General features: G+C 36.7%; 2 protein-coding genes across 2 annotated transcripts; one reads left to right on the forward strand and one right to left on the reverse strand.

Moving 5' to 3' along the window:
* The first annotated feature begins 1,539 nt into the window (after window positions 1–1,539).
* On the forward strand, window positions 1,540–9,270 carry LOC110163331 (serine/threonine-protein phosphatase 6 catalytic subunit-like). The gene is made up of 7 exons (XM_020928259.2): window positions 1,540–1,670; window positions 2,552–2,647; window positions 3,311–3,376; window positions 3,799–3,940; window positions 4,015–4,094; window positions 4,588–4,797; window positions 8,535–9,270. Exons 1-7 carry the CDS (start codon window positions 1,596–1,598, stop codon window positions 8,781–8,783), a joined length of 918 nt encoding a protein of 305 aa, XP_020783918.1. The 5' UTR covers window positions 1,540–1,595; the 3' UTR covers window positions 8,784–9,270.
* Window positions 9,271–13,394: 4,124 nt separating this feature from the next.
* On the reverse strand, window positions 13,395–19,866 carry LOC110163405 (class I histocompatibility antigen, F10 alpha chain-like). The gene is made up of 7 exons (XM_055161394.1): window positions 19,600–19,866; window positions 19,002–19,277; window positions 15,509–15,814; window positions 14,839–14,946; window positions 14,737–14,754; window positions 14,567–14,605; window positions 13,395–14,304 (listed from the first exon to the last, which is right to left on the reverse strand). Exons 1-7 carry the CDS (start codon window positions 19,721–19,723, stop codon window positions 14,294–14,296), a joined length of 882 nt encoding a protein of 293 aa, XP_055017369.1. The 5' UTR covers window positions 19,724–19,866; the 3' UTR covers window positions 13,395–14,293.
* Window positions 19,867–25,497: the final 5,631 nt, after the last annotated feature.

The raw sequence follows: 25,497 nt of genomic DNA on the forward strand, positions 1-25,497 counted from the left end.
ACGAAATGCTACCTGGAGTCGTGATTTGAATGGTACATGTCTTAATATTGTGCGTAATCTATTCTCAAAAAGGTCCTCTAACGTGTTTTAATTAGTCTGTAAACAATATATATATTATTAATAGGCACTGTTGGATGCCTCTGAGATGGCTATGGGCATATATCCATGTAGGCACAAATAAAAATGCCTTATACAAGTTTGCCTTTTACAACGCACTGGTGTATATAACAAACAAGAAATGCATTTGACAATAGGCTACACATCTGATCTAGAATATAAACAGGAAAAGGAACTGATTGCTGCTATGGACATTTTCAGGATTAACTTGGGTTCCTTAAAATAGATATACTAGAGTTTATATGATGGTCTAACCAATGAGAAAAACAAGCATTATAGATTTGACATTAGATCAGTTTTAAAGGCTTGAGGCAATGGGTGATTTAATGAGTCTATTTTTTGTAATCCTTTATAAACTATGATTATAATATATAGGCATTTGTTTACATGTAAATCCTGCATAAAGGCCGTTTGTGCACACTGATTGATTTAGTCCATCATCTCTAAACATTCAAAGCATATAATAACTATATTTATACTTTTAAACTTTACTTTAAAATACTTTGAAAAAACTGTTCTGCCCTTTTATCATTATTTATTATTTTGGAGATGTAATTTGGACATATCCTCCAAAGGGAACATGAAAAGTAGATAACTGCAAAAGATAACATGCAAAACCAACAAAACAACACGACAGGTTATTTATTTATTTACTGTATTATTGACAGGTGAAAAGAGTATGAGCTTAGAGAAATCCATGACATAGTTGGTATGTGCAAAAGACCCTCCAAATGACAATATTAACCTTTTTTTTTTTTTTTTTTTTTTTTTTTGTCAATTAAATAAATTCCTAACGTTCATGAATGCACTCTATACACATTATGATGAAACCCAGAGTGAAAAGCGAACTCAAGTGACCACTGACATCTGGTGGTAACATTTCTTTACTACACTTATGAGTAGACCTAACTGTTCTCCAATTAACCAAAAATTACAATGTACAGCTGGATCCATACAGGTCTGTATGGATGAATTGATTAAATTTCTCAGCAAGATTTAAAACAATATTTACATCATGAAAGTATTTATTTATTTATTTATTTGTTTGTTTCTCTTTTTTCTTTCTATATTTCTTCATCATGAAATCAATGAGTAGTATTTGTTTAGTGCAAAATGAATTGTTGTATTTTAGACAAAGTTTTTATCAGCAGAGCAAATCCCCTTCTTTCTGTTTCAAGTATTAAAAAGTCTACGCATTTTATTTATTAATTTAGTTAGTTCATTAGTTAGTTAGTTTTAAAGGATGATGTAAAGCTAAAAATTTGAGAGGAATATAACACTTGCACATGGAGGAGTTATCTTGTAATTTTCTCATTTTTTTTAAGGTCAGGCTTCATTTTAATTATTCAAATAATTCTAAAATTGGTTAAATTCACCAAAGAGTATTGAAGTATAGGCTGCAGTTGTTTGAAGTGTCAGTAGGGGGCGGTAACGTTCGCACTGAATGGGCAGAGTGAGGAAGCGGCGCAGTAGAAACCATGGCGCCTTTAGATTTGGATAACTACGCGGAGATCGCAAAACAGTGTAAATATCTCCCAGAGAATGATCTAAAGGTAAAGTGGCCTCTCTGAATAAAGCATTTTTACGCAAACACTAACAGTTTAGCGACAGTTAATCAGTTTTATGTATATTGTTATAGCAAGATTAGCTAGCTGAAGTTAGCCACATAGCATGCTGACTTCACATCTTTGCCAAGGAAGTCATTAAAAGCTAATTTTAGACAGCACTTTCGATTACATAGCACCTGTGAATAATCACATTCGCCTTTTATTTTTGCGGTTATTCTGTGAGTATTTCCCGTGGTATTTCCAAATGTTCCCAGATATGAGTCATGTTGTGGTGATACTGGCATGTTTTGACAGCTGATGGATTGATAACAGAGGAGCTTGGACACGGTTCAAAACAGTCTGTGGGAATACTAAACCTGATGCTACCACACAAACACTGCTATTATCTCACGTTACTGATTGCTGTATCATGTTAAACTTAACACGATTCGTTTTAAAAGCATTATCTCTTGTAGTTTCTTCAGTTGGCCTCTGAAATGCCTCTTCCTGTTGGGTTGTAACTAAATATAGCCGCTTTAGATTTGAAAATATTGTGTTCATATATCCACTTTACTTTACTTTTTGCCTTATATACATTAGTGTTTCCTACAGAGTTCTTGCAATACTGGTGGCAGTATAATACTCCCAAGATTATATTATGTTTTTGTGCAAAGGTGACATTGGCCACCATAGCACAGAATGTTAATTAATTGGACCACCATGATAATTTTGATGTGTTTGCTTTTGGGGATTATTTGTGTTCAGTATTTCGAGGTAAAAGCATTACACTCAATTCAGTAACTGCACTTGATCTTTTCTTTAGGTGTTTTTTTCCTGACAAAATAATAATTTCCATTGTAATCTTTACTTTCCGTCTCTGCACACAGAGGTTATGTGACTATGTGTGTGACCTCCTGTTGGAGGAATCTAATGTCCAGCCTGTTTCCACTCCTGTGACAGTCTGCGGGGACATACACGGACAGGTAAAAATTTTAACTCAATAGTGGCTATGTTTACAGTGATACCAAAACTCTGCCCATAACCAATTTTCTGAAGTAAACATAAAATGTAAAAAAAAACAAAAAACAAAAAAACATATTTTTTACTTCAAAATACCACATTTACTCTTGAAATCCAATGAACTGACACCAAAACCAAATGTTTTGGATTATCAGACTTGTTTATGTAAAAACACATGAATTATGAGATCTGATCACTTGAGTTCTGGCACACACCTCTGGTTCTGAAAGTGAAATTTGCATATATTTCTTCCCATAAACAGAGCTGAAGTAGCAACTGGACGAACGTTTGAGTCATATTTTGCATTATTGTTCAGGCCGCTAATGGGTGCTCTCACTGTTGTCTTCCTTGTTTTGAGGTCCAAATGCAATCTGACCAGAAGTGAAAAAGCTGCTTGGATGAGCATCTTCACTCTAAAAGACTTCTAAATATAGTTATGTTTTATGGCCATTATTGATGACCCTGTTGCTGCTTTGCCTTTGTCAATGTTTTGATTTTTGTCACAAAAGTCTGCTTGAAAAAAATATATAATTATGACATTCATCCATGCTCACATTCATCCTCACTGTGCAATTTCAATAGTGTCGTCTCATGTTACTAACAATGTGTATTTCCTCCTGTCTTAGTTTTATGATCTTTGTGAACTTTTTCGAACTGGTGGCCAAGTTCCTGACACAAACTACATTTTCATGGTGAGTTTATATTATTGAATATTATTACAGTTTTATTATTTAGGTGCAATGTGTAACTTTTCTGGTGGAGAGTCTGTCAGCTTGTTTCTGTGGATATGTCATTGCTCTGCACAGTTCCACAGTATGACATTAAATAGCTCTACCACACATTTATTCAATTACAGGTGGTTTTATTGCTCAAAAATACCTAGAAAAACAGGCATTCTGACCATGAGCGGAGTCGCCTCTCCACGGATCTGACCTGTAACTTTGTCTGATTTGGTTTCCATGAAGATAAAAAGGTTTAATACCATACTGTGAAACATTCAAAGCAAAGCAATGACATCTCCATGGAGAAAAACATTTGACGAAACTTCCACCATAAAAGTCACACTGCACCTTTTAAAAAAAAAAGATTAATTGTATACATATACTGTCTTTAGGGTGACTTTGTTGACCGTGGCTACTACAGTTTGGAAACATTCACATATTTGCTGGTGCTCAAAGCCAAGTGGCCTGATCGCATCACACTCCTGAGAGGGAACCATGAGAGTAGGCAAATCACACAAGTTTATGGCTTTTATGGTAAATATCATAAATTCATATGATGATATTATGAAGATGCAGTGTTTAAATCATGTACTTGCTTTGTTTTTCAGATGAATGTCAGACCAAATATGGAAATGCAAATGCCTGGCGCTATTGTACCAAAGTATTTGATATGTTAACAGTAGCAGCTGTAAGTATAAGAGCTCTGCAAACCACTACAAGTACTGTAACAATCTGTTTCTAGTTGGTGTATTTAAAGGTGCATTATGGTGCATTTTCTGGGTCTGTCAAATTGTTATTTTTATTGCTTTGTCTGGAATGTTTCACAGTATTGTATTAAACATTTCTTTCTTCATAGAGACCAAACCAAACCAGATGTCAGATCTGAGGGGCAACCCCGCTCAGTCAGAATGCCAGTTTTTTTCTAAGTATTTTTGAGCTATAAAACCACTTATAATGTAATGTAAGTTAGAGCTGTTTAATGGCATACTGTGAAATATTCCATGCAGGGTAGTGATATATCCATAGAAACAGCAGGCGATGCCCCCCCCCCAACCAAACAGTTACATAGTGCACCTTTTAAAGATTTGTCAAACCACATAATTATGTCTTATAGCAAATTTATATCATTTGCTTGTGCTGTCTCTTGAATGTAATTTAGCTTTTTTCTTCTTTTCTGTCAGCTGATGGATGAGCAGATCCTGTGTGTCCACGGTGGTCTTTCTCCAGACATTAAAACGCTGGACCAGATTCGGACGATCGAGAGGAACCAGGAGATCCCTCACAAAGGAGCATTCTGTGACCTGGTCTGGTCCGACCCTGAAGATGTGGATACTTGGGCTATCAGTCCCAGAGGAGCAGGCTGGCTGTTTGGGGCCAAAGTCACAAATGAGGTAGGCCGCCCCTATTGTTTTCAAAGACAGTGTTTCCCCTACAATTATATTGGCAGGGCACCTCACCGCCAACGGCCCTGTCAAAATCAAAATATGTGGCACAGAAACTACTACGTTCATAGAAATCCGGTCCTCATTTGCCCTTATACTTTGCCTGTCTAATCCTATCCGTTCTGCAAAGTGATCCAGTGAGCAAAGTGAACAAAATACAAGGCAAACCTGCTAATTTAAATAAGTCTGTTAGCATCATTTGTTTGACAGATACATTGGTGTGCACCAGTGATGGGTAGATGAGGCCTCAAGGTGTAACACATTTCCAACAGTGTTGACACTGTGTAGTCATTACTATGGCCCCATCTGGTGGTTTAAAAATGAAGGCAAGGCAAGGCAAGTTTATTTGTATAGCACAATTCGTACACAAAGTAATTCAAAGTGCTTTACAGAATAAGAAATACATTAAAATCATAATAAAAACAAATAAAACATAAATAATCATGAAGATTAAAATTAAAAAAGAGAGACATAAATTGGAGAGAAGAGTGCAGAATGAAAACCTTTCAGTTATATGCACAGTTAAACAGAAATGTTTTGAGTCTGGATTTAAACAGCATCACAGAAGAGGCCTGTCTTACATGTTCAGGAAGACTGTTCCAGGTTTTAGCTGCATGAACCTGAAACGCTGACTCCCCTTGTTTAGTTCTGACTCTGGGCACCAGCAGGAGGCCGGTCCCTGAGGTCCTCAGAGTGCGAGATGGTTCATATGACACTAACATGTCACAGATGTACTTTGGTGCTCGGCCATGGAGACACTTGTACACAAGCAGAGCTGCTTTAAAGTCTATTCTCTGAGGCACAGGAAGCCAGTGCAGAGACCTGAGCACAGGACTTATGTGCTCGTACTTCCTAGTTCGAGTAAGGACCCGAGCTGCAGCATTCTGGATGTTCTGCAGCTGTCTCACAGCTCGTTTGGAGAGACCAGTGAGCAGACCATTACAGTAGTCTAATCTACTGGAGACAAACGCATGGATAAGTTTCTCCAAGTCTGCTTTAGACAGTAAACCTTTGATTTTTGCTATGTTTTTTAGATGGTAAAAGGCTGCAGATGTTATTGATTTTATGTGACTGTTAAAGTTCAAGTCTGAGTCCATTATTACCCCTAGATTTCTTGCCTGATTTGAAGGTTTTAGAGAGAGAGACTGGAGGTGACTGCTGACACTGTCCCTTTGTTTCTGTGGACCAAACACTATGACTTCAGTCTTGTCAGAGTTTAGCTGGAGAAAGTTGTTTTGCATCCACACACTGATCTGTTGGATGCAGTGACCAAGTGACTCCACTGGTCCATAGTCTCCTGCTGCCAGAGAGACGTAGATCTGAGTGTCATCTGCATAATTGTGGTACGACACGTTATTGCTGCTTATTAACTGGCCTAATGGCAGCATGTAGAGATTGAACAACAGGGGGCCCAGGATTGACCCCTGAGGCACCCCACAGGTCAGGGCCATGTCATCTGAGACACAGTTTCCAATTTCAACAAAATACTTCCTGTCTTCTAGATAGGACTTGAACCAGTTTAGTACAGTACCAGAGATGCCCACCCAGTCCTCTAGTCTCTGTAAGAGGATCCCATGATCGACAGTGTCAAAAGCAGCACTCAGATCTAACAGGATCAAGACTGAGACTTTGCCTGCATCAGTGTTCAGGCGGATGTCATTTGTCACCTTGATAAGAGCAGTCTCAGTGCTGTGGTGGGCTCTAAAACCTGACTGGAAAACATCAAAGGAGTTGTTCATTTGGAGAAAGTTCGTAAGCTGTTGGTAAACAGCTTTTTCAAGGACTTTGCCAAAAAACGGCAGATTTGAGATGGGTCGGAAATTGTTCAGTACTGTGGCATCAAACTGCTCTTCTTTAGGAGAGGCTTAATGACCGCAGTTTTCAATGCGTTTGGGAATGTTCCAGATTGAAGTGACATGTTAACTATGTGAGTGAGTGGTGAAAGTAAACTGTTGAGGACGGACTTTAGAAATCTAGTGGGTAACATGTCCAGGCAGCAGGTAGATGAACTCAGACTGGTAACGATCTCTAAAACAGTTTTGTCAGTTACAGGTGCAAAGTGATTCAGCTCTAAGTGTCTCTGTGGCTGCATGCTTGTTATTTGTGTTGTGGAATTGATGGCATTTTTGATGCCCTGAACTTTGTCATTAAAGAAAACTGCAAACTCATTACATTTAGATGTGGAAATTAGTTCTAGTGGCAGTGGAGCTGGAGGGTTTGTTAATCTGTTCACTGTTGCAAACAGGACACGAGAGTTGTTACTGCAATTACCAATAATGTCCGAAAAATACTTCTCTCTTGTTTTACTCAAAGTGTAGTTGTACATATGCATTATTCCTCTGTAAATCTCATAATGAACCTGGAGGTTTGACTTGCGCCATTTCCGCTCAGCCTTCCGGCACTCCCTTTTCTGTGCCCTGACTGAGTCATCATTCCTCCACGGAGCTTTTTGCCTATCTTTAACCACTTTAACCTTTATCGGAGCGATGGCATCCAGAACATTCAAAACACTCAAAGTCACAGGTTCAACACATCATCAACATTAGAACATGAGGCAATTTCAAAATGTATCATTTCCATGAACTGCTTCCTGTGCAGAAGCATTGACACAACGCAGTGTTCATTCATTTAGACACGTGAACACTCATTTGTGATAGTTGTGATCTGATATCCAAAGAATGAAAGAACTGATTAAGAAGGTAATGCAATCTCATCATCCCCCATGCACTTCACTCTACACGAGCTGCCTCAGCGCTCGCTCCCGACATGACACACACAAAATGATACAGTAGATGTATCGGTCACATGACTTTTCTTAAAGACACACAGCTCAACACAGGCATCACTTGTTGAACTCGACACAAGTGTCAATGCACCGACTCGTTTGGCCCATCACTAGCGTGCACCATACAGGGGTTGTAAAGCAATTAGGTGAAAGTGAGGTTGCTGATTTTGTCTTTTATGCTTTTTTTCAGAAGCACACTATAAATAATTGTAATAGGTCATAACTAAATAACTCAGTAATGCAAATGATAAGGCCTATATGAAATTAAACAAACTTTAAGCTCTTGTAATTAAAATGTCCAAACTTCTGAAAGTGAGTTGTTTTACAGCCATTTAATTGTCTTAAACAATATTAAATTAATGTGAATTTCAATATAACAGTGAAACAAATTACAATTCATTATAAATCTATCTAATTAATAATATTTTTTTATTGTATGTTGTTTAGGCAGATATAGCATTTCAGAATGATCAAATGTAGCCTAGTGATTCATATATGTTATGTGTTAAGTATAATACTGGATGTATATAGTATGGTATTAAACCATTCTATCTTCATGGAGAACAAACACACAGTCACAGGCCAGATCTGTGGAGAAAAACCTTGTCAGAGTGCCTGTTTTTCAAGGTATTTTTGAGCAGTAAAGCCACCTGTAATTGAATAAATACAAGGTGCAGCTGTTAAAAGCCGTACTGTGGAACATTACAGACAGAGCAATGACATATCCATGGAAACAAAAAGGTGACAGACTCCCAACCAAAAACTTATGTAGTGCACCTTTAAAGATTAATTTTTTCTTTGGTACCAAGTTTAGTATTCAATTTTACTGGATGACTCATAGGTGTAAAATGCACTGATTCACTCATGACAAACTAATGAAAAGTTTTTTGTCTGTTTCCAGTTCGTCCACATCAACAACTTGAAGCTGATCTGTCGCGCTCACCAACTTGTGCATGAAGGTTACAAGTTCATGTTTGACGAGAAGCTGGTCACTGTTTGGTCTGCACCCAACTACTGCTATCGCTGCGGCAACATCGCCTCTATCATGGTGTTCAAAAACGCAGACACCAGGGAGCCCAAGCTGTTCAGAGCCGTGCCCGATTCAGAGAGGGTCATCCCACCCAGAACAACAATCCCATACTTCCTTTAGACAGAAAGAGACTGTACTGCCATGTGTTTGAAAAGGGACAGTTGTAAATTTGAATTCAATGGTGGAAATTATCATTGAATTGCATTAGCACTTGTGAAAATGTATGAATTTTGTATAGTATATATATTAAATGCTTCTCTTTGTGCCAACTGTCTGTTCAGTTATGTCATTGCTTTGTACATGTATTTCCTGACATTAAAATAGTTGCCTCCACAGCGCCCTCTGATGTTAACATGTTTTATAAAAGGAAGGATAAAAATGAACTCTGATGTTCATTGTTAAAATGTTTGTAGATATTGTTTTTATTTTTTACTCAGAAAAAAATTCAGCTGATGAAACTGTTATGTAAAATAGAATGTTTTATTTTGCCACTCTAATGTATTGACCCCTGTGTAAAGCACTGCACCAAATATGCATTCTCGACCGAACTGTGGAGTTCAGTGTTACAGTGCAGTTCCGTCAATAAATAAACCTCTGTGTAAATGCATTCAGACACTTTGCATTATGTCTTGATTTAAAGGTCCTATATCATGCAAAATTGACTCTTGGGACCTTTAAGCCATGTTATAATATTGTTACTTCTTCAGAAATGTACCTGGAGTTGTGTCTGTCTACATGCTCAAGGCTCAAAATACTCAGCTCCACCTTGTGCTGTCACAAAGTTGTAGTTTTCAAGTTAACAGCTACCTTTTACCTTTTGTTCAGCAGAAACTGGCAGTTCCATGGCTGAAATCATCCAAGTGATTCTAGTGAAGGTGTACTGAGTTTAAAAACACAGTGGGGCACTTCCTTTATTCATACAGGAAGATCTACACATGAGAGAACTCGTGAGAACTTAGTCTAAAAATGCTGAGTTTGTTAAACATGCGGATGAAACAAAACACAACTCCAGGTATGCTTTTGATGAGGAAACATAACCGATCAGAAAATTGTGCAATATGGCTCCTTTAAAAGTAATCTCTAGTCTAGACAAATACTGGGCTAAACTTTATGACTAATTTAGTATTTTTTACAACCAGTGAACTGACCTTGATCTTTGTATCTTTCTATGAGGGCTGGGCCGTTTTGAATGAGTATTGTGAGTTCTGTGATTAGATTTGCAAAATTGGCTTAAGGAATGTAGGATTTTGTCCAGAATACACATTGTAAACAAGTCAAAAGGCATAATATTTGCTATAGGACTTGCAATGAAGTTAACCGTTATTTCACTTCTATATACATTTTCTGAGACTACTACTCTATTATTTAATGCCTCTGACAACCATTAAACTTTATTACAATGATGTCTTTCAAGTAGCCTATTAAACCATTACTGTACTCTGAGTTTGCACAAGTGTTAATAGGTATTGTTGCTATTATTGCAACATGATCAGGATGAAACTCAAATGTAGCCTAAACACCTGAACAATGCAACGACTTAAAAAGAAAAGTCATATTTATTATTGAGGTAGGCCTGTGTATATGTGATTGTATTATAGACTTACTACATAATTGAGTACTAAGAGTAAAAGTACTTTTATTTCAAACAAACAAGTATATTCAGTCCAAAAACAAAAAAAGGTTTATCTTTTTATTATTCTGTTTCTGCTCAGGAGACCAGCTCAACCTTTGGCCTGGAGGAGCAGTAACAGTTCGGTGTGGGCAACATGATGACAACAACCGCCATTTCCTCAAACTTCAAGGACCGAGAGTGGCAGGAGGTAAAATAGAGATTAACACTTACTCCATATGTGTTTGTTGAGTAATATTATTTACTTCAAAATAATATTACCCAACAAAGTAGAGACCCCAAAAATACTGAAGTTAGAGTAAAAAAAATACCCCAGTAATTGTAAGCACAAAATCAAATTTATACAAGTTAAAATAAATGACAAGGGGTACATAATAAATAATTCAATCCACTTTTCATTTCTATAGCGCATTTCATGAATAAAAACTGTTTCCAAAGTGCTGCATGTAGAGAAAAAAAAATCTACAGTTTAATACACTAAAAACACAAGAATACTGTTACTTCAAACTAAATAAAACTCAAGTAGGAGTAAGTATAATCAGTCCAAGAACAGATTCAGTTTTTTTTTTTTTTTCTCAGGAGTAGTTCACCAGGGGCTACCTAGCTCCCCAAGGATGGAGGTTGAACTTTGCAAGAAGTATTTTACAAGTACAATTTCTTTAAAGGGTTAGTAGTAGACAAGGATTAAATGATAAGGATAGACCAGTACATGATTTTTGGTTTACTATATAATTATATAATTGTTCTGTTTCTTTTCAAATGGGCATCGCCACAATCTCTTGGCAGTTCACCGTGGGCTGGATGCCGACAATTATGACCACTTGAAACAACTGGATCACCTGGCCCAAGGAACGAGGGTGAATGTTCCTGGAAATATGTCAAAAATGTTGTAGTGGCATTTAAAGATAAGACAAAGATTTTGGTTTACTATGTTGATGGTTTAATTTTAGTTGTTCTGTTTCTTCTCAGTTGAGGTGAGCTCAGTTCCCTGTGGGGCAGATGACAATAATAACCACCCCCAACTTCACATAACATCTTCAGGGCCAAGGGCCAAGGGGGAACTTGGCTGGAGGTATGTCAAAAAGTAGCCTTTAACAGATCACATTTTTAGCTAAACTGTTAAATAAAAAAAGAAATGATACTTGAATAGAGTTTAACACACACTCAGTGATACATTTGAGTAATATTATTAGAGGCGACAGTGGTTCCCCCAACATGAAGGTCAGAGGATCAATTCTGGCTCTGACCGAGTTTTGTCGTTGTGTCCTTAGGCAACACACTTCACCCATGTTGCCGAGTTTGGAAGTGGTGTGTGTGTGGATGAATGATAAAAATGGTACTGCTATTTCAACAAAATATAATTCAAGTAGGAGTAAGTATATTCAGTCCAAAAACCACTACTGTGAGAACTAGTTTCTTGAAAATGTTAACCAATTTGTAGTAAAAAGTAAGAAGATGAGGAGAGAATAAGAGGATAAGGACAGACCATCATATGATTTTTGGTTTACTCTGATGAGATGTTTTAACTTTAATTGTTTCTTCTCAGGTGAAGGTGAGGGAAGTCTGAGGTGAGCCAGGCGACCGAGACCTGCAGGTGAATGTGGCAAGAGGTATGTCAAAACACACAATGTTTTGTTTACTATGATAAGATTTAATTTTTAATTTAAATTCTTCTGTTTCTTTTCAGGTGAGCAGCTCCACCGATGGCAGGTAATTCGCTGTGATCCAAATCCTGAAAACCCCAACCACCTTCATCGTCATCTGGGCCAAGGATGAAGGAGGAACTTGGCAAGAGGTAAAAATGTCAAATGTTCTAGTGGCATTTTGCATAACACATTTGTAGCTACTAGTTATTACGTGTGACAGGGGCTCAATTAGACCACAAAATCGAATACTGGTACTTCAAAAAATATATAATTCAAGTAGGAGTAAGTATATTCAGTCCAAAGATTACTTTACAACTACAACAAGACTACAGTTTTTTTTTAAAATGTGAGTAGATTAGACAAAGAGAAGAGGATAAGGATAGGCCTGCACATAGTTTAACTTGAACTGTTCTTTTTCTTCTGAGGTGAACGGCCCCAAAATGGGCGTGGAAGAGAGCAGATCACCGGGGGTCAGGTCACCAGGGGCCAAATGATCGGAACCAAGGACCATGGAGTAACTTGGGTTGAGGTGTGTCAAAAATATGTTTTACAGTAGTAGCATTTATATACATAACATAACATACTTTAAACTTTTAAAAAATGATTCTGTTTCTTCTCAATTGACCATGTCTAAAGAACCGCAGCAGAACCCAGATGGTTAATTTCTCTTTTTTATTTTTATAATTTTCTTTAATTATGAGATATGCATATGGTAACAAAAAAAAAAACCCTCCCACACCCCACCCCTCTCTCCACACCAGGGGCGACGCCGGGGGGTTAGGGGGCTTGAGAGGACATGAGGGGGCTTTAAGGGACCCCATTTTTGACCCATTTTCATAGGATCTTGATTCAGTCTTGATTAAAAATGTTCAAATGGCATCCACAAAATGTTACATAGAGACAATAAAACAAGAACTCCACATTTTCATAAATCACTAGAGGGGCTAACGAGGTCTACATTTCAACTTTAAACAGCAAAGCAAACGTGGTAGTGAGAGTGGGGGTGTTTACAACTATAAAATGCTCTAAATTAACAAAGTAAAGGTGAAATTCAACTCTGTCAACTGGACAGAAGTTTTTTGATCAAATGTTTTGCAGCTGGATCCGAGGCTTCCAAACATTTCTCTTGATCAAAATGCCAGTTGTATTTGGTGTTGTCTTTTCTTTTTACATGTGCATTAAAAGTAGTACATCAGTTTGCTTGGGTTAAACTACAGGTTAAATAATTACTCAAATGCATACGGTCTATCAATAAATATTTAAATAAACAATGTGAATCAGGAGTTCTCACAGAAGAGCTGTGTGGCAATGTGTGTGTGAATATGGCTCCAGTCAGACATGTGCCTTGCCAAATGTTAACAGGAATTGAACCCCAACCTTCCACTTTAGTCTGGCTGTTCTACCTCATCATGACACATGCTAAAATGTATTAAAAAAAAATACAATTGTAACAAATTCTGATTGTATTTTTTATTTAAAGCAAAGGAAAAGCGCATCTTCAGATTTCATTAATCAAAATATTTCTTAAAGCAAATTAAAAACAACCACACATCTTAAAAATACATTATAAATACCCCTCTCTATGTCAAAGCCCAAACAAATCTATTTAGACAACTAGAACGTGAGTTTAAAGAAATAACAAAATTTAACTTTGTAGCAAAAAATACAACTTCATGTACTGTGGCATATTTACAATTAATTAAACAGAACCATTGATGATATTGATCGAGAAGTGATGAATTACAAATGTATTTCCCAATAGTACCAGAGATATCAATATAGTATTGGTCAAAAACCTGATCATGTATTTATTTATTTATTTCAGAATCAATTTGAGGAATAAGTGTTTGCCTATTCATATTAAATTAGGATTTCTGCTTTTTTTTTGTTAGTTTTTATAATTTGTTGCTCCTGGAAGATTATGATCCTGTATATATATTTTTTAAACAAATGGAGATTATTGTAGGCAAAACAACTTAATCTATTAAATCTATAATCTAATCTATATCTATACTAACTATTATAAAGCTCCTTCAAATAAATGTTTCAGAACACACAGAATGAAAGACATGATATGACAACTCTTCAATGCAGATTCAACTAGATAAAACTTGTGATTTAAGGAGAGCATCTTAAAGGCTTATTTCAAAAGCGTCGCTCAAAGTCGATGATATGATTCAGTGTTCACGCTAAAGTTTTACTCTTGTCAATCAAACTACAGTAAAACTAGAAAAAAAGATCTTCAAATCAAACCAAATGCTGTTCATAAAATGATCAGGATCATTAGAACAGCTCATCAAACGGCTCACATGTCACTCTGGTTTAGGATCAAGTGCTTGTTCAGCCTCTTCCTTTTATGTTGAGGCTGTAAAAAGAATAAAAAACACTTTACTTACAATAATAATCCTATTGGAAAGCAAATATGTGTGTGTGTGTATGAGTCTTCCAGGTCATGTGGGAACTTAAAAGATATAAACCCATGAACACACAGTTATAGAAGTGAATCCATTTACATTTCCTTTTTGGGTCCAAGAATAAATCAAATCTCTGGTTTGGGAAACACTGGTGACATAATCTGTTTGCACAATCAGCGACTCTGATCAAATGTGAGCTTATATTTTTCTTACCTTTCATCAGTACTTTGTCGACATCTGGTTCACTGGGAGCTGAAATGACATAAGAGACGTTTAAAATACTTTCACTAACATTTCTGTGTCAGTGGTGCACAGATGAGATGATGAGTATTATGTCTTATCAATGTGCAGTAGATGGAAAACAGTCAAAATGTGTTACTTACGAGGTGTGAGCTGTTTGGCTGAAATAGAAAGTGATTTTTTTGTTACATTTTTTCAGTTGTGTCTTATTTTGAAACATTTTTATCTATATACAATTCCTCTTACTTTACACTTTCTGTACACAACAAATCCAGCAGCAAGAAGAAGAGCTACAACAAGAACGCCCACGGCAACAGCAACTCCAACTGTAACTGCATCTGTGTTCTTCTTTGCTGTTAAAACAAAACATAAAATAAGTTAAATATGGAGTTTAAGGATGTCAAGATTATTTGGTGATTATGAGTACAATTTTTCAGATCATAATATCATGTAATGTTTCTTTTTAAGTCACATTAACTTTATTTAATCATTGTTGGTTGAATTTTTTTTGAGCCAAAACCGATAAAATCAATAGTTAGTTTGCTGCTGTGGCAAATACTCGATTTTTGACGATACTGATATTAATTCATTAACTAACTAAATTATCTTAAGTTGAAGTAAAGCTCACAAATGAACATTTCAGATCTGTAAAATAGTAACAATCTGTTTTTATCTGAGATAGAAAATCATTTGTTGTGTTTGTGTAAATCTTCTATTTCCATTTCGACTCATTTGTTCAAAAAAGGCACAGAGTATTTTTGTGTATCGATATCAGCCGATACTGATACTGGACCCGATATATCGCCCGTCCCTCGTCACCCACATTTCCCTGTTATTGTTCAGTGTTAAATACGTTTACTGTTCTTTCATTTTCATCACTTCACACAGTCTTTAGTCCCACAGAAAGCTGCTCACCGTTGCTCATGATCAGGTCTGGGTGCAGCTTGGTGGGCATGTCTGGAACTCCAGACAACTGGAACATGCACCCGAAGTGTCCCCAGTCCTCAGGTGGGACAGAGGACAGGTGGGACATGTCCAGGTCCACACTCATCTGGAAGGTCCCGTCGTGATTGGGCAGGATCTCCCCGGGGTCCACGCCCTCGTGCAGCTCCACTCCGTCTTTGGTCCAGAACAGCATGGCTCTGTCGGGGTAGAAGCCTGTGGCGTGGCAGGTGACCGGGGACGAGGGAGTCTTCTGCAGGAAGGACACCAGAGGGAGCTCTGGAGCAGGACCACACACAGTTTTGGATCAGAGAAAAGGAAAATTACAGAAATGTCACTTCACCTCTTTCTTTTTTGAAATACAACACTTCTACTACTAGATCCAAAAAAATATTATTCAGTCCTTATTATGTTTTGAATTGAACAAATCTGAGTGAGTCCAGTTGTTTTGATGAACTTGGTAATAAAACATTATAGACAATAAACTGTTTTCTTTATAAAATATCATTTCCATTTTATTTTCAGTAGATCAGGCTCCTCTAGACGACTGCAGAGCAACAATAAAAGTGTAAAGTCTTGAATTAGACATTTGTGAATGTTCTCATGATAAAACACATGGGATTATTTGTATTGATGTTTAAACTTTAAAATGTGATTCAAGAAAACTGCAACAAAACAAAAAAACAACTCAAATCAACTGTTTGTTTTTAATGATTGTAAATGATAAAAGAATGTCTTTTCTAGAGCTGTAGTTTTTTTACTCCTTTGATCGGTCAGTGGTGTTTTAAGTTTTTGTAATTATTATTGTATTATTTAAAGTATCTTAAATAAAAATAATAATACAAATATTGTATTAAGGATTTATACATTTATATTTGTTCAGTCACTTAGTTTTTATTTAATCTAATGCAATTTTATAAATGAGAAATAATGAATGAACCACAACTCCTCCAGTTCTAAACCAGAACTTAAACCAGAACTAAACCAGAACTACTAAACCAGAACTAAACCAGAACTAAACCAGGACTAAAAAACTAAACCAGAACTAAACCAGAACTAAACCAGGACTAAACCAGAACTAAACCAGAACTAAACCAGACTAAACCAGAACTAAACCAGAACTAAACCAGAACTAAACCAGAACTAAACCAGGACTAAACCAGAACAGAACTAAACCAGAACTAAACCAGAACTAAACCAGAACTAAACCAGAACTAAACCAGAACTAAACCAGGACTAAACCAGAACTAAACCAGAACTAAACCAGAACTAAACCAGAACTAAACCAGAACTAAACCAGGACTAAACCAGAACTAAACCAGGACTAAACCAGAACTAAACCAGACTAAACCAGAACTAAACCAGGACTAAACCAGGACTAAACCAGAACTAAACCAGAACTAAACCAGGACTAAACCAGGACTAAACCAGAACTAAACCAGAACTAAACCAGGACTAAACCAGAACTAAACCAGAACTAAACCAGGACTAAACCAGAACTAAACCAGAACTAAACCAGGACTAAACCAGAACTAAACCAGAACTAAACCAGAACTAAACCAGGACTAAACCAGAACTAAACCAGGAACTAAACCAGAACTAAACCAGAACTAAACCAGGACTAAACCAGACTAAACCAGAACTAAACCAGAACTAAACCAGGACTAAACCAGAACTAAACCAGAACTAAACCAGAACTAAAACCAGGAACTAAAACCAGGACTAAAAACTAAAACCAGGACTAAACCAGAACTAAAACCAGGAACTAAACCAGGACTAAACCAGAACTAAACCAGAACTAAACCAGGACTCTAAACCAGGAACTAAAACCAGGAACTAAACCAGGACTAAACCAGAACTAAACCAGGACTAAACCAGGACTAAACCAGAACTAAACCAGGACTAAAACCAGGTCTAAAATCAGGACTAAAACCAGGACTAAACCAGGACATAACCAGGACTAAAATAAGGTCTTAAATCAGGTGTAAACCAGGATTAAACCAGGTCTAAACCAGGACTAAAACCAGGTCTACAATCAGGACTAAACCAGAACTAAACCAGGATGAAAACCAGGTCTAAACCAGGTCTAAAATCAGGACTAAAACCAGGTCTAATCCAGGACTACAACCAGGTCTTAAATCAGGTGTAAACCAGGACTAAACCAGGACTAAAATCAAGACTAAACCAGGTCTAAACCAGGACTAAAACCAGGTCTAAAATCAGGACTAAACCAGGTCTAAACCAGGACTAAACCAGGACTAAAAATCAGGACTAAAACCAGAAACTAAAATCTAAACCAGGACTAAAATCAGGTCTAAACCAGGACTAAACCAGGACTAAACCAGGTCTAAACCAGGTAAACCAGGTAAAACCAGGTCTAAACCAGGTGTAAACCAGGACTAAACCAGGTCTAAACCAGGTCTAAAACCAGGTGTAAACCAGGTCTAAACCAGGTGTAAACCAGGTGTAAACCAGGTGTAAACCAGGTCTAAACCAGGTGTAAACCAGGTGTAAACCAGGTGTAAACCAGGTGTAAATGTCCTGGTCTGGTTCTTGTGATGTGCTGCAGTCCAGTCACACTTGTGTTGTGTTTGTTCTTGTTGTTTTTATCCACTGTTGTTTATTTTGTGAACATTAAACGTTTTGTTTCGGTTCAAAACAAAAGGCACAAATATAAACGTGAAGTCAAAACAATGAACTCTTAAAAAAAAAAAAGACTTCAGTCATTTTACGTCATATTTTTCAATTAGAAATGAACAGTACATTTTAGATGAAGAGACAATGAACATTATTCATTAATAGTTATAGTTTGATTCACCGAGGACAGTGGAAAGTTCAGTTGTTATTACTGGTGCTAACGAAGAGAAAAGAAGATTTAAATGTCATTTGTAAGTAAAATGTCATTGTGCTCATGTTCAATTAAAGTTAGTCGGCAGAAGCAGAAAGACAAGAAACTGAAAATAACGTCTCTGTGTCATTGAGTTGATTTCAGAGTCGATCTTTCCACATAAATATTTAAAACTGTTAGTGGTGATTGTTCCGGCCCAACACCTGCTACATGCATCACAGCAGAAATAAAAACAACACGCTCGGAGTGAGTTAGTGTGAGATTTGAGCGTCTGCTGTGAGTTTAATCTGAGTTCTTTAATCTGAGTTGAATCTGCCTCTGATTATTTGTAGTTTTCTGTATAAATATGTGTCATGGAGTGAACTGGTGTGATCTTTTGCTCTGATCAGTGCAGTTTGGGTCAAATGTCAGAGCTCACGTCACACAACACGTTTTAGTCTCTTTTAGTCGACTCATCAACACAGTGAATGTCTTTAGTCGACTGCAGCCTCACTATTTTCACATATTTGTTTTTTATTTATTGTGTGAAAAAAGAGATTCTTGTTTTTTTTAGTGATCAGATTTCTGCACCAAAGCCTCTCATCTGTGTAAAGTTGTAATTAGTTTAAAACATGTTACCTTTCCTCATAATGGTGCTCTGTCCATATTTCAAGTATTTCTTCAGATACTCAACACAACGGTGGGTGATGTAGTTTTTCTGTCGAACAGCCTCTCCACTTCTCTCCCACTTGTGTTTGGTGATGACGGCCTCTGATCTCGGAGCCACAAAAGTCTCAGTCTTCAGGTCAAAGGCGATAAAATCTTCTCCATCAAAACCGTACTGAACCCATCCATTTATGTCACCGGTCTCATCGTCCCATTCACAGCCGACCATCCTCTGCAACATGTGAGAGCCTGAAACACAAACATGACAGGTTTTTATTTCACATTGTATTTTGACATTTTGTGTTGTTGGACATAAAACTATAATACATGTGTTGTTTAGTCATGTTTTCAAAGTGATTTTAAAATGATGAATCTTATATAAAAGTGCACGAGCTGAACAGATGTGTTTTCTCCTGGACTAAATGGAACTGAAAATAAATAATAATAAAACGGACTGAAAATAAATGACCATATAATACAGCACTAATATAAACAATATAAATGTGTTTTTTCATATACAACATAAATAAAATTGAATAAGATGAGCTGTAAAAAGTGAAATGGGACAAACCTTCAGTCTGGTTGAGGCGCTGTTTCACTATTTCAGTGTTGACTTTGTACCACTGCTCATTGTTCAAACTGATCTGAGTCTGTGTGTCCCAGTACTGTGGATCCTCCTCTGTGATCCTCTTCATCCACTCCTGTTTGGGCACTGCTCTCTTTGTGTTACTGTCATAATGAGTGATCTGAAGGCCATTCACATAACCAACAGCAATGAACTCTGGGAAGTTTGAGACATCAGTTGAAGAAGTGTGAAAAATACATCAGGAGTGAGTCACTGTGAAAAGAAAAAAACACTGTCAGTTAAAAATACAGAATAAAACAAATCTTACATATCACAAACAAAAACAAAAAAATCTAATAAAAATTCAACAACAAATAATAATTATAGTTTATAAAATGAGGCTTTTGACTAAATTAACTGTATTAAATTAGTTACTTATATGAACACATGATAATCCCAAAATAAATCTTTAATGTGTTGTAAATATAAAATTGGAAAAAATAAATATTGTTTTGAAGTTGTGTTTTTAAAGTCGTCACAGAAACAAAACTAAACAGTAAAACCATTAAGACACATGGTTTATTTCACATTTGGATCTGAAAATCTCACATTGTTCTTTTTAAACAATTGCTGCTGATTAATATTTATAAAATTCCACGACGTTTAACCAATCAGAATTCAGAATGAGCCTCTGCGTCAGGTGTTGTCAGGTAAAGGCGAAACAAAATTCCAGCAGAGAGCAGAAAAAATAAAAGTGAAACAAATAGTGTGTGGAGGACATTTTGACGCAGCGGATTGAAGTGCCATGTTGTTTTTGGGCGACATTTTGAAAACTAAATGTGATAAAGTACAAATGTGAGCTGCTTTTGTCTCAGTGGTGTTTCTTCTTTATGACGGGAACATGTGCAAAGATGAGTAATCACACTGGATCATCCTTATATCCTCGTCAAAGTCAAGTGTCAGAAAGTAAAAGAAACATACTACTTGTACGTGAATTATAATAAAACTGAAATTGTGATTTAGGATCGAAGAAAATGGTGATATAGATTTTTCTTAAATTTCTTAAAGGGCTCATATTACACTATTTTCTGATTTATGTTTCCTCATCTAAAACAGACCTGGAGTTGTGTTTTGTTTCATTCACATGTTTATCACACAAACCCTGCACATTTAGGCTGAGTTCTTCTTAAAATAAAGTCTGAGTGAAATCCGAGGTGAGTGATTATTGCCAAAAATTCAGTCCAATTAGTCCCATTTTAAGATAAGTTTTCACATTTTTGCTTGTCCGTGGCTCATGGCTCCTCCTTCTACAGATTACAACAACACTGGAGACAGAAACTGGTTTGAGTCAGAATTAAAGAATCACCAAATGCAGCAGGTGATCATTAGACCTGCACTGTTTGTCAAAATTCATTGTACAAATCTCAGAAAAGTTAAAAATTATGCACATTTTCTGTTGGAGCGTCTGCCTCCTGCTTGTCTCCATAGAGATATTATTGCTTTGCTTGAAATGTTGCACAGTACGGCATTAAACTTGGCATTCACCATCTTAAACCTGAACGCCTGAGAGGTCACAGGAGCTTTAAACTGATTCAAACTACTGTTTTCATCTTTATAGCACAGATATATTTTACTATATTTTGTTTTATCGGTGCATAAAAATCTGTATATTTCTGTGTTCATTATATATTTGGTGCTGTAATTATTTAAAATGTATGATTATAGTGTAATGTGTGAGCTGTTGTCAAGTCTCCTGTGGATCTTTAAGTGTTTTTATTGCTCAAAAATGCCCTGAAATACAGATATTACGTTTAATGCCACACTGTGGAACCTTCATGGCATCAGTAACATTTTAGCCTACAAGTTAAGACATTTCTACACTAAATTGTCAAATTATAAGGTAATATTTCATTTCCATTTGCTACCAACGTCAGCGAGGTAAAAACTATTCTGTGCCAAAGTGAAAGTTTGTGCGTAAAGGCTCCTCTGTAGACCTACGTTACATGTTGGACTGTTTGGGTTCAGAGACAAAAGATGTGAAAAAAAAAATCGTGTTTCAGTTGTGTTGGACCAAAAGAAAAAGAACCAGGAGCAAAATGAAGGACTAAACCAAACCTTGGAATAAATCTAGTGGAATAAATCTTAGTGACAAGAACAACACGCAGCAAAAGCAAAAGCAAAGGCCTACAGCGTCCACAACATGTCCAAACAGACCTGTGTAGTTCACGATTTATACACTTCTTATTCACAACGGAGCTGACATAGAAAGAGAAACGTGTTCAATAATAAATCATTAATAAATAACCTAAATAAATAAATAAAATAACGCAATTAAATAATAAAAAACTATGCCTACGGATATCAGAATTAAAAATAAAACATAAACAGAAGAGACATTAGGCTACTCACTTGACTCGACGCCATTTAGATGTAGTCCTGCTCCAAGGAGAGAGGCCAAAACAAAAATATTTGTGACGAACATTGTAGTAGAAGTTTTCAGAGACGTTTATTCTCTGAAAGGCGCTGGAAGAGTAAAGCAGAGGGACCAGACAGACGCATTTATTACGGAAGAGGGCTGGACTTATCTGTGGGACTTTCTGATGAGAAGATCAAGTGATCATTTTGGAACCAATCAGAATTCAGATTGAGCACAAAATCCACCCGTTACTAGGTAAAAGTGCCTCTCACAGGTTGTGAACTCAACAAGGCAGAAACGAAAGTAAAAGAAATTGAGGTAAAACTAGAATATAGACGGTTTTAAGTGATTAATCACCAGAGATGTAACATAACTCCATAAGTAACACATCAAAACATAAAGTTACTCTTACACAGCGCTTTTCTAACGCTTTATTTCCCCCCTGCAAGCGTCTTACAGCCTAAATATAACCGAAGAGACGCCGCCTACTGGTTTCATGGTGGTACTACCAGGAATTGATTTAGCCAATGGACTAAAATGAATCTAAAATGGGATTAAAATATGCAAACTGACTATACAAACAAGAAATAATCCAGTTAGTCTAAAGATCTGACTGTAATGTTGTCTACACACGTCTACATACAATTGTAGATGATATAATAGTCCTAATTCAAACAAAATAACACTTGATATAGGACACTGAAGAACTACCAGAAAAAAAAAAAACAACATGAAACCTACTGCAGTAACAGACCACAGTAATAACAACAATAATATAGACTTGATAACTGATTAAAAAGTTGCAGTAGTGAAGTAGTTGTAGTACTATTAGACTCCATGTTACATACAACAGACAAAGGATCAGGTCTAATCTGATAAACTCTGAGTTTATGATGATGCTGAACTTTCACTGACTCTTGTTGATTCAGTCTAAAATGATCTTTAAAGAAGCGTGTGTAGTCAGCGTTATACCAGTGTTATTAAGCGTCCTGAAGCTCTTTTACTTTGTAGCATCACAACAAAAAACACATGAGTCAAATGACATCTTCTGTTTCTCTTCATACAGCAGATTCACACTGGATTCTTTCATGTAGCATTTTGAAGTCACTGTCCATCACCGCATCACTCAGAGTCACATTTTACACATTTTTACAGCAACAGAACCACAAAAATATTGAAAAATGCAATATTATTTTGTTGATTATTTAGTGAAATGAGCTGTTTGTTTTTCCCGTATCCATTGTGAGAGACTAGAGAAGGAGCTGTGGACGTTTGAGTTGCTACAGAGTTTTTACACCAAATGTGTCAGAAAACCTTCTAGAGGAAACACTTTGAGGGAATGAACCATCTCCTCACCAACTGAAACACCAGAGCAGAGTAAGAGTGAGGCCTTTCCTGTTGTGTTCACCTGGCGCCCCCTGGAGGCTGCTGTGATGCTGCGGGACACAGAGGAGGGAGGGACACTTTTGGCTCTTCCACAGGATCTGCTGACCCTCCCTGACCAGTCCTCCTGTCAAACTGCACTGACACCTTTGACTGAGACACAAAGGACACAGAGAAGAACAGTGTGAATGATGCTGCAGCAAAACTTGAATTTCCCTCGAGATTATTAAGGTTTTATCTTCAGTTGGTTCATATTTTAATTCTGTTTCCCCTTAATTGGGTTAATTGGACTTTAATTGTGACTTTAGTTTTGACACGTAAATACAAAGAGTTAAGAGTTTTTTTTGGGTTTTTTTACATCATGCACCTTAACACACAATATATATGAGTGATGTAAAGTGAAATAAATCAGATGAATTTGTTTAAGTTGTTCATATTGGTGCGTTACTGTTATGTAACTCTGAACCTGCTCGTCTCTTTGTCTGGAAAATTCCGCAGCGCGTGACATTGAAGTTACCTATCTCCATGGAAACAAGCACGTGGTTACAGGTCAGATCTGTGAAGAGACAGACGTGCTCACAGTAATCAATAACATGCACTAACATCATCTGTGACATAATGAATCCAAAAGAGATCAGTTTAATGCCATACTGTGGAACATTTCTAGATCCCTCACCACAAAAGTCACATATTGCTAGGGGTGTGCAAAAATATCGGAATATTGATATATCGTATCGTTTAATGTGATGATACAGTATCGATATTGTGGGCTACTGTATCGATATATCACCAAGAGTATTTTTACGTGTGTTTTACTGAATTATTTTGTTACAGTGCTACAGTTTTGTTGCTTGTGGAGTGAAAGGAAACTCATTTATGCAACACATTTGATATTTTGACTCTGTTTTGAGGATTAAAATGTTTGTGTTTCATATGAACGTTGCACAAGAAGTGGTTTAACAAAGACTTTTAGTATCACAGCCATGATTTAGCCTTTATTTTTTATTGAACTGTATCGAATCGATTTGAAATATATCATATCGAATGGAAAGTGCACTGTATCGAGATATGTATCGTATCGTGGCCTGTGTATCGAGGTATGTATCGTATCGGCAACTTCTTAATGATACCCAGCCCTACATATTGCGTCACCATTTTATACTCTGATCACTGATAACATTTTCCTGTCTGTAAGGATACATGGGCCTATTGAACAAACGTCACAAGAGCAGTTTTCACTTCAACATTTTTATTGATCTGGCAACATAAAACAATATTGTGGTCTTTTCACCACATACACTATGTATTCACATGTTACACCATACAGCTACAAAGAGAGAGACTCAACACAGCCACTTTTTTACATACTGCATCCTTGACATGAAAAACAAACCCTAAAACTTCAAAACAAGAGTAGCTGCCAGTTGTTTACGTTCACCACTTTTTATGGGTCTCAAGTCAGATTTAGAGTTGAAAGATTTCTAAGATGCAAAAATAATCCGTGAAAGTGAGTGAAAAAGGCAAAATGTACAAGTGCGTATCTATGGAAACAGATTGGGGAGGCAGTATACCGTTAATGTCATATTGTAAATAGCATTGGGAAAGCGGTACAATGTAGAGAACAGGGAGGTTTCTCGAGCCGTCCACAACATAACAGTCTTCATATATGTATTTTTCTAGTTTAAATGTCTTCAAGTACAGTATGTTTCTAATGATACCCCCCGAAATGCAAGCAGAAGGTGTAAGATGATTTGTAGCGTTGTAACAAAACTTTTTTCATTTTTACAAAGTCAGCACCATGGCGTAGCTTCCTGTAGAGAAAGCTGTCCAAAAAGTATCATTTTGACATTCTCAGCGCTCAGAAAAATATTTGTGGTATTTTTTTATTCCTAACTTTTTTCAAATATACACAGTGAAATTTAAAATGTAGCGTCGTATAGCACCAGACCCCCTACATAAGAACAATATTCCAAACTTGAGATGTCCTCTTCAGTAATATTAGCACCCATGATTTTCTGTAAATGTTTCTGTGATGTAAAGTATACTGATGCATTGTGGGTAAAAACAGGCTTCACTGAATATCATGAGATCCAGATGCATGATTG

The sequence above is a fragment of the Boleophthalmus pectinirostris genome, unplaced genomic scaffold, assembly GCF_026225935.1.
Source record: "Boleophthalmus pectinirostris isolate CB_2022bp ecotype Guang Dong unplaced genomic scaffold, ASM2622593v1 HiC_scaffold_4, whole genome shotgun sequence".
NCBI classification, from domain to species: Eukaryota; Metazoa; Chordata; class Actinopteri; order Gobiiformes; family Gobiidae; genus Boleophthalmus; species Boleophthalmus pectinirostris.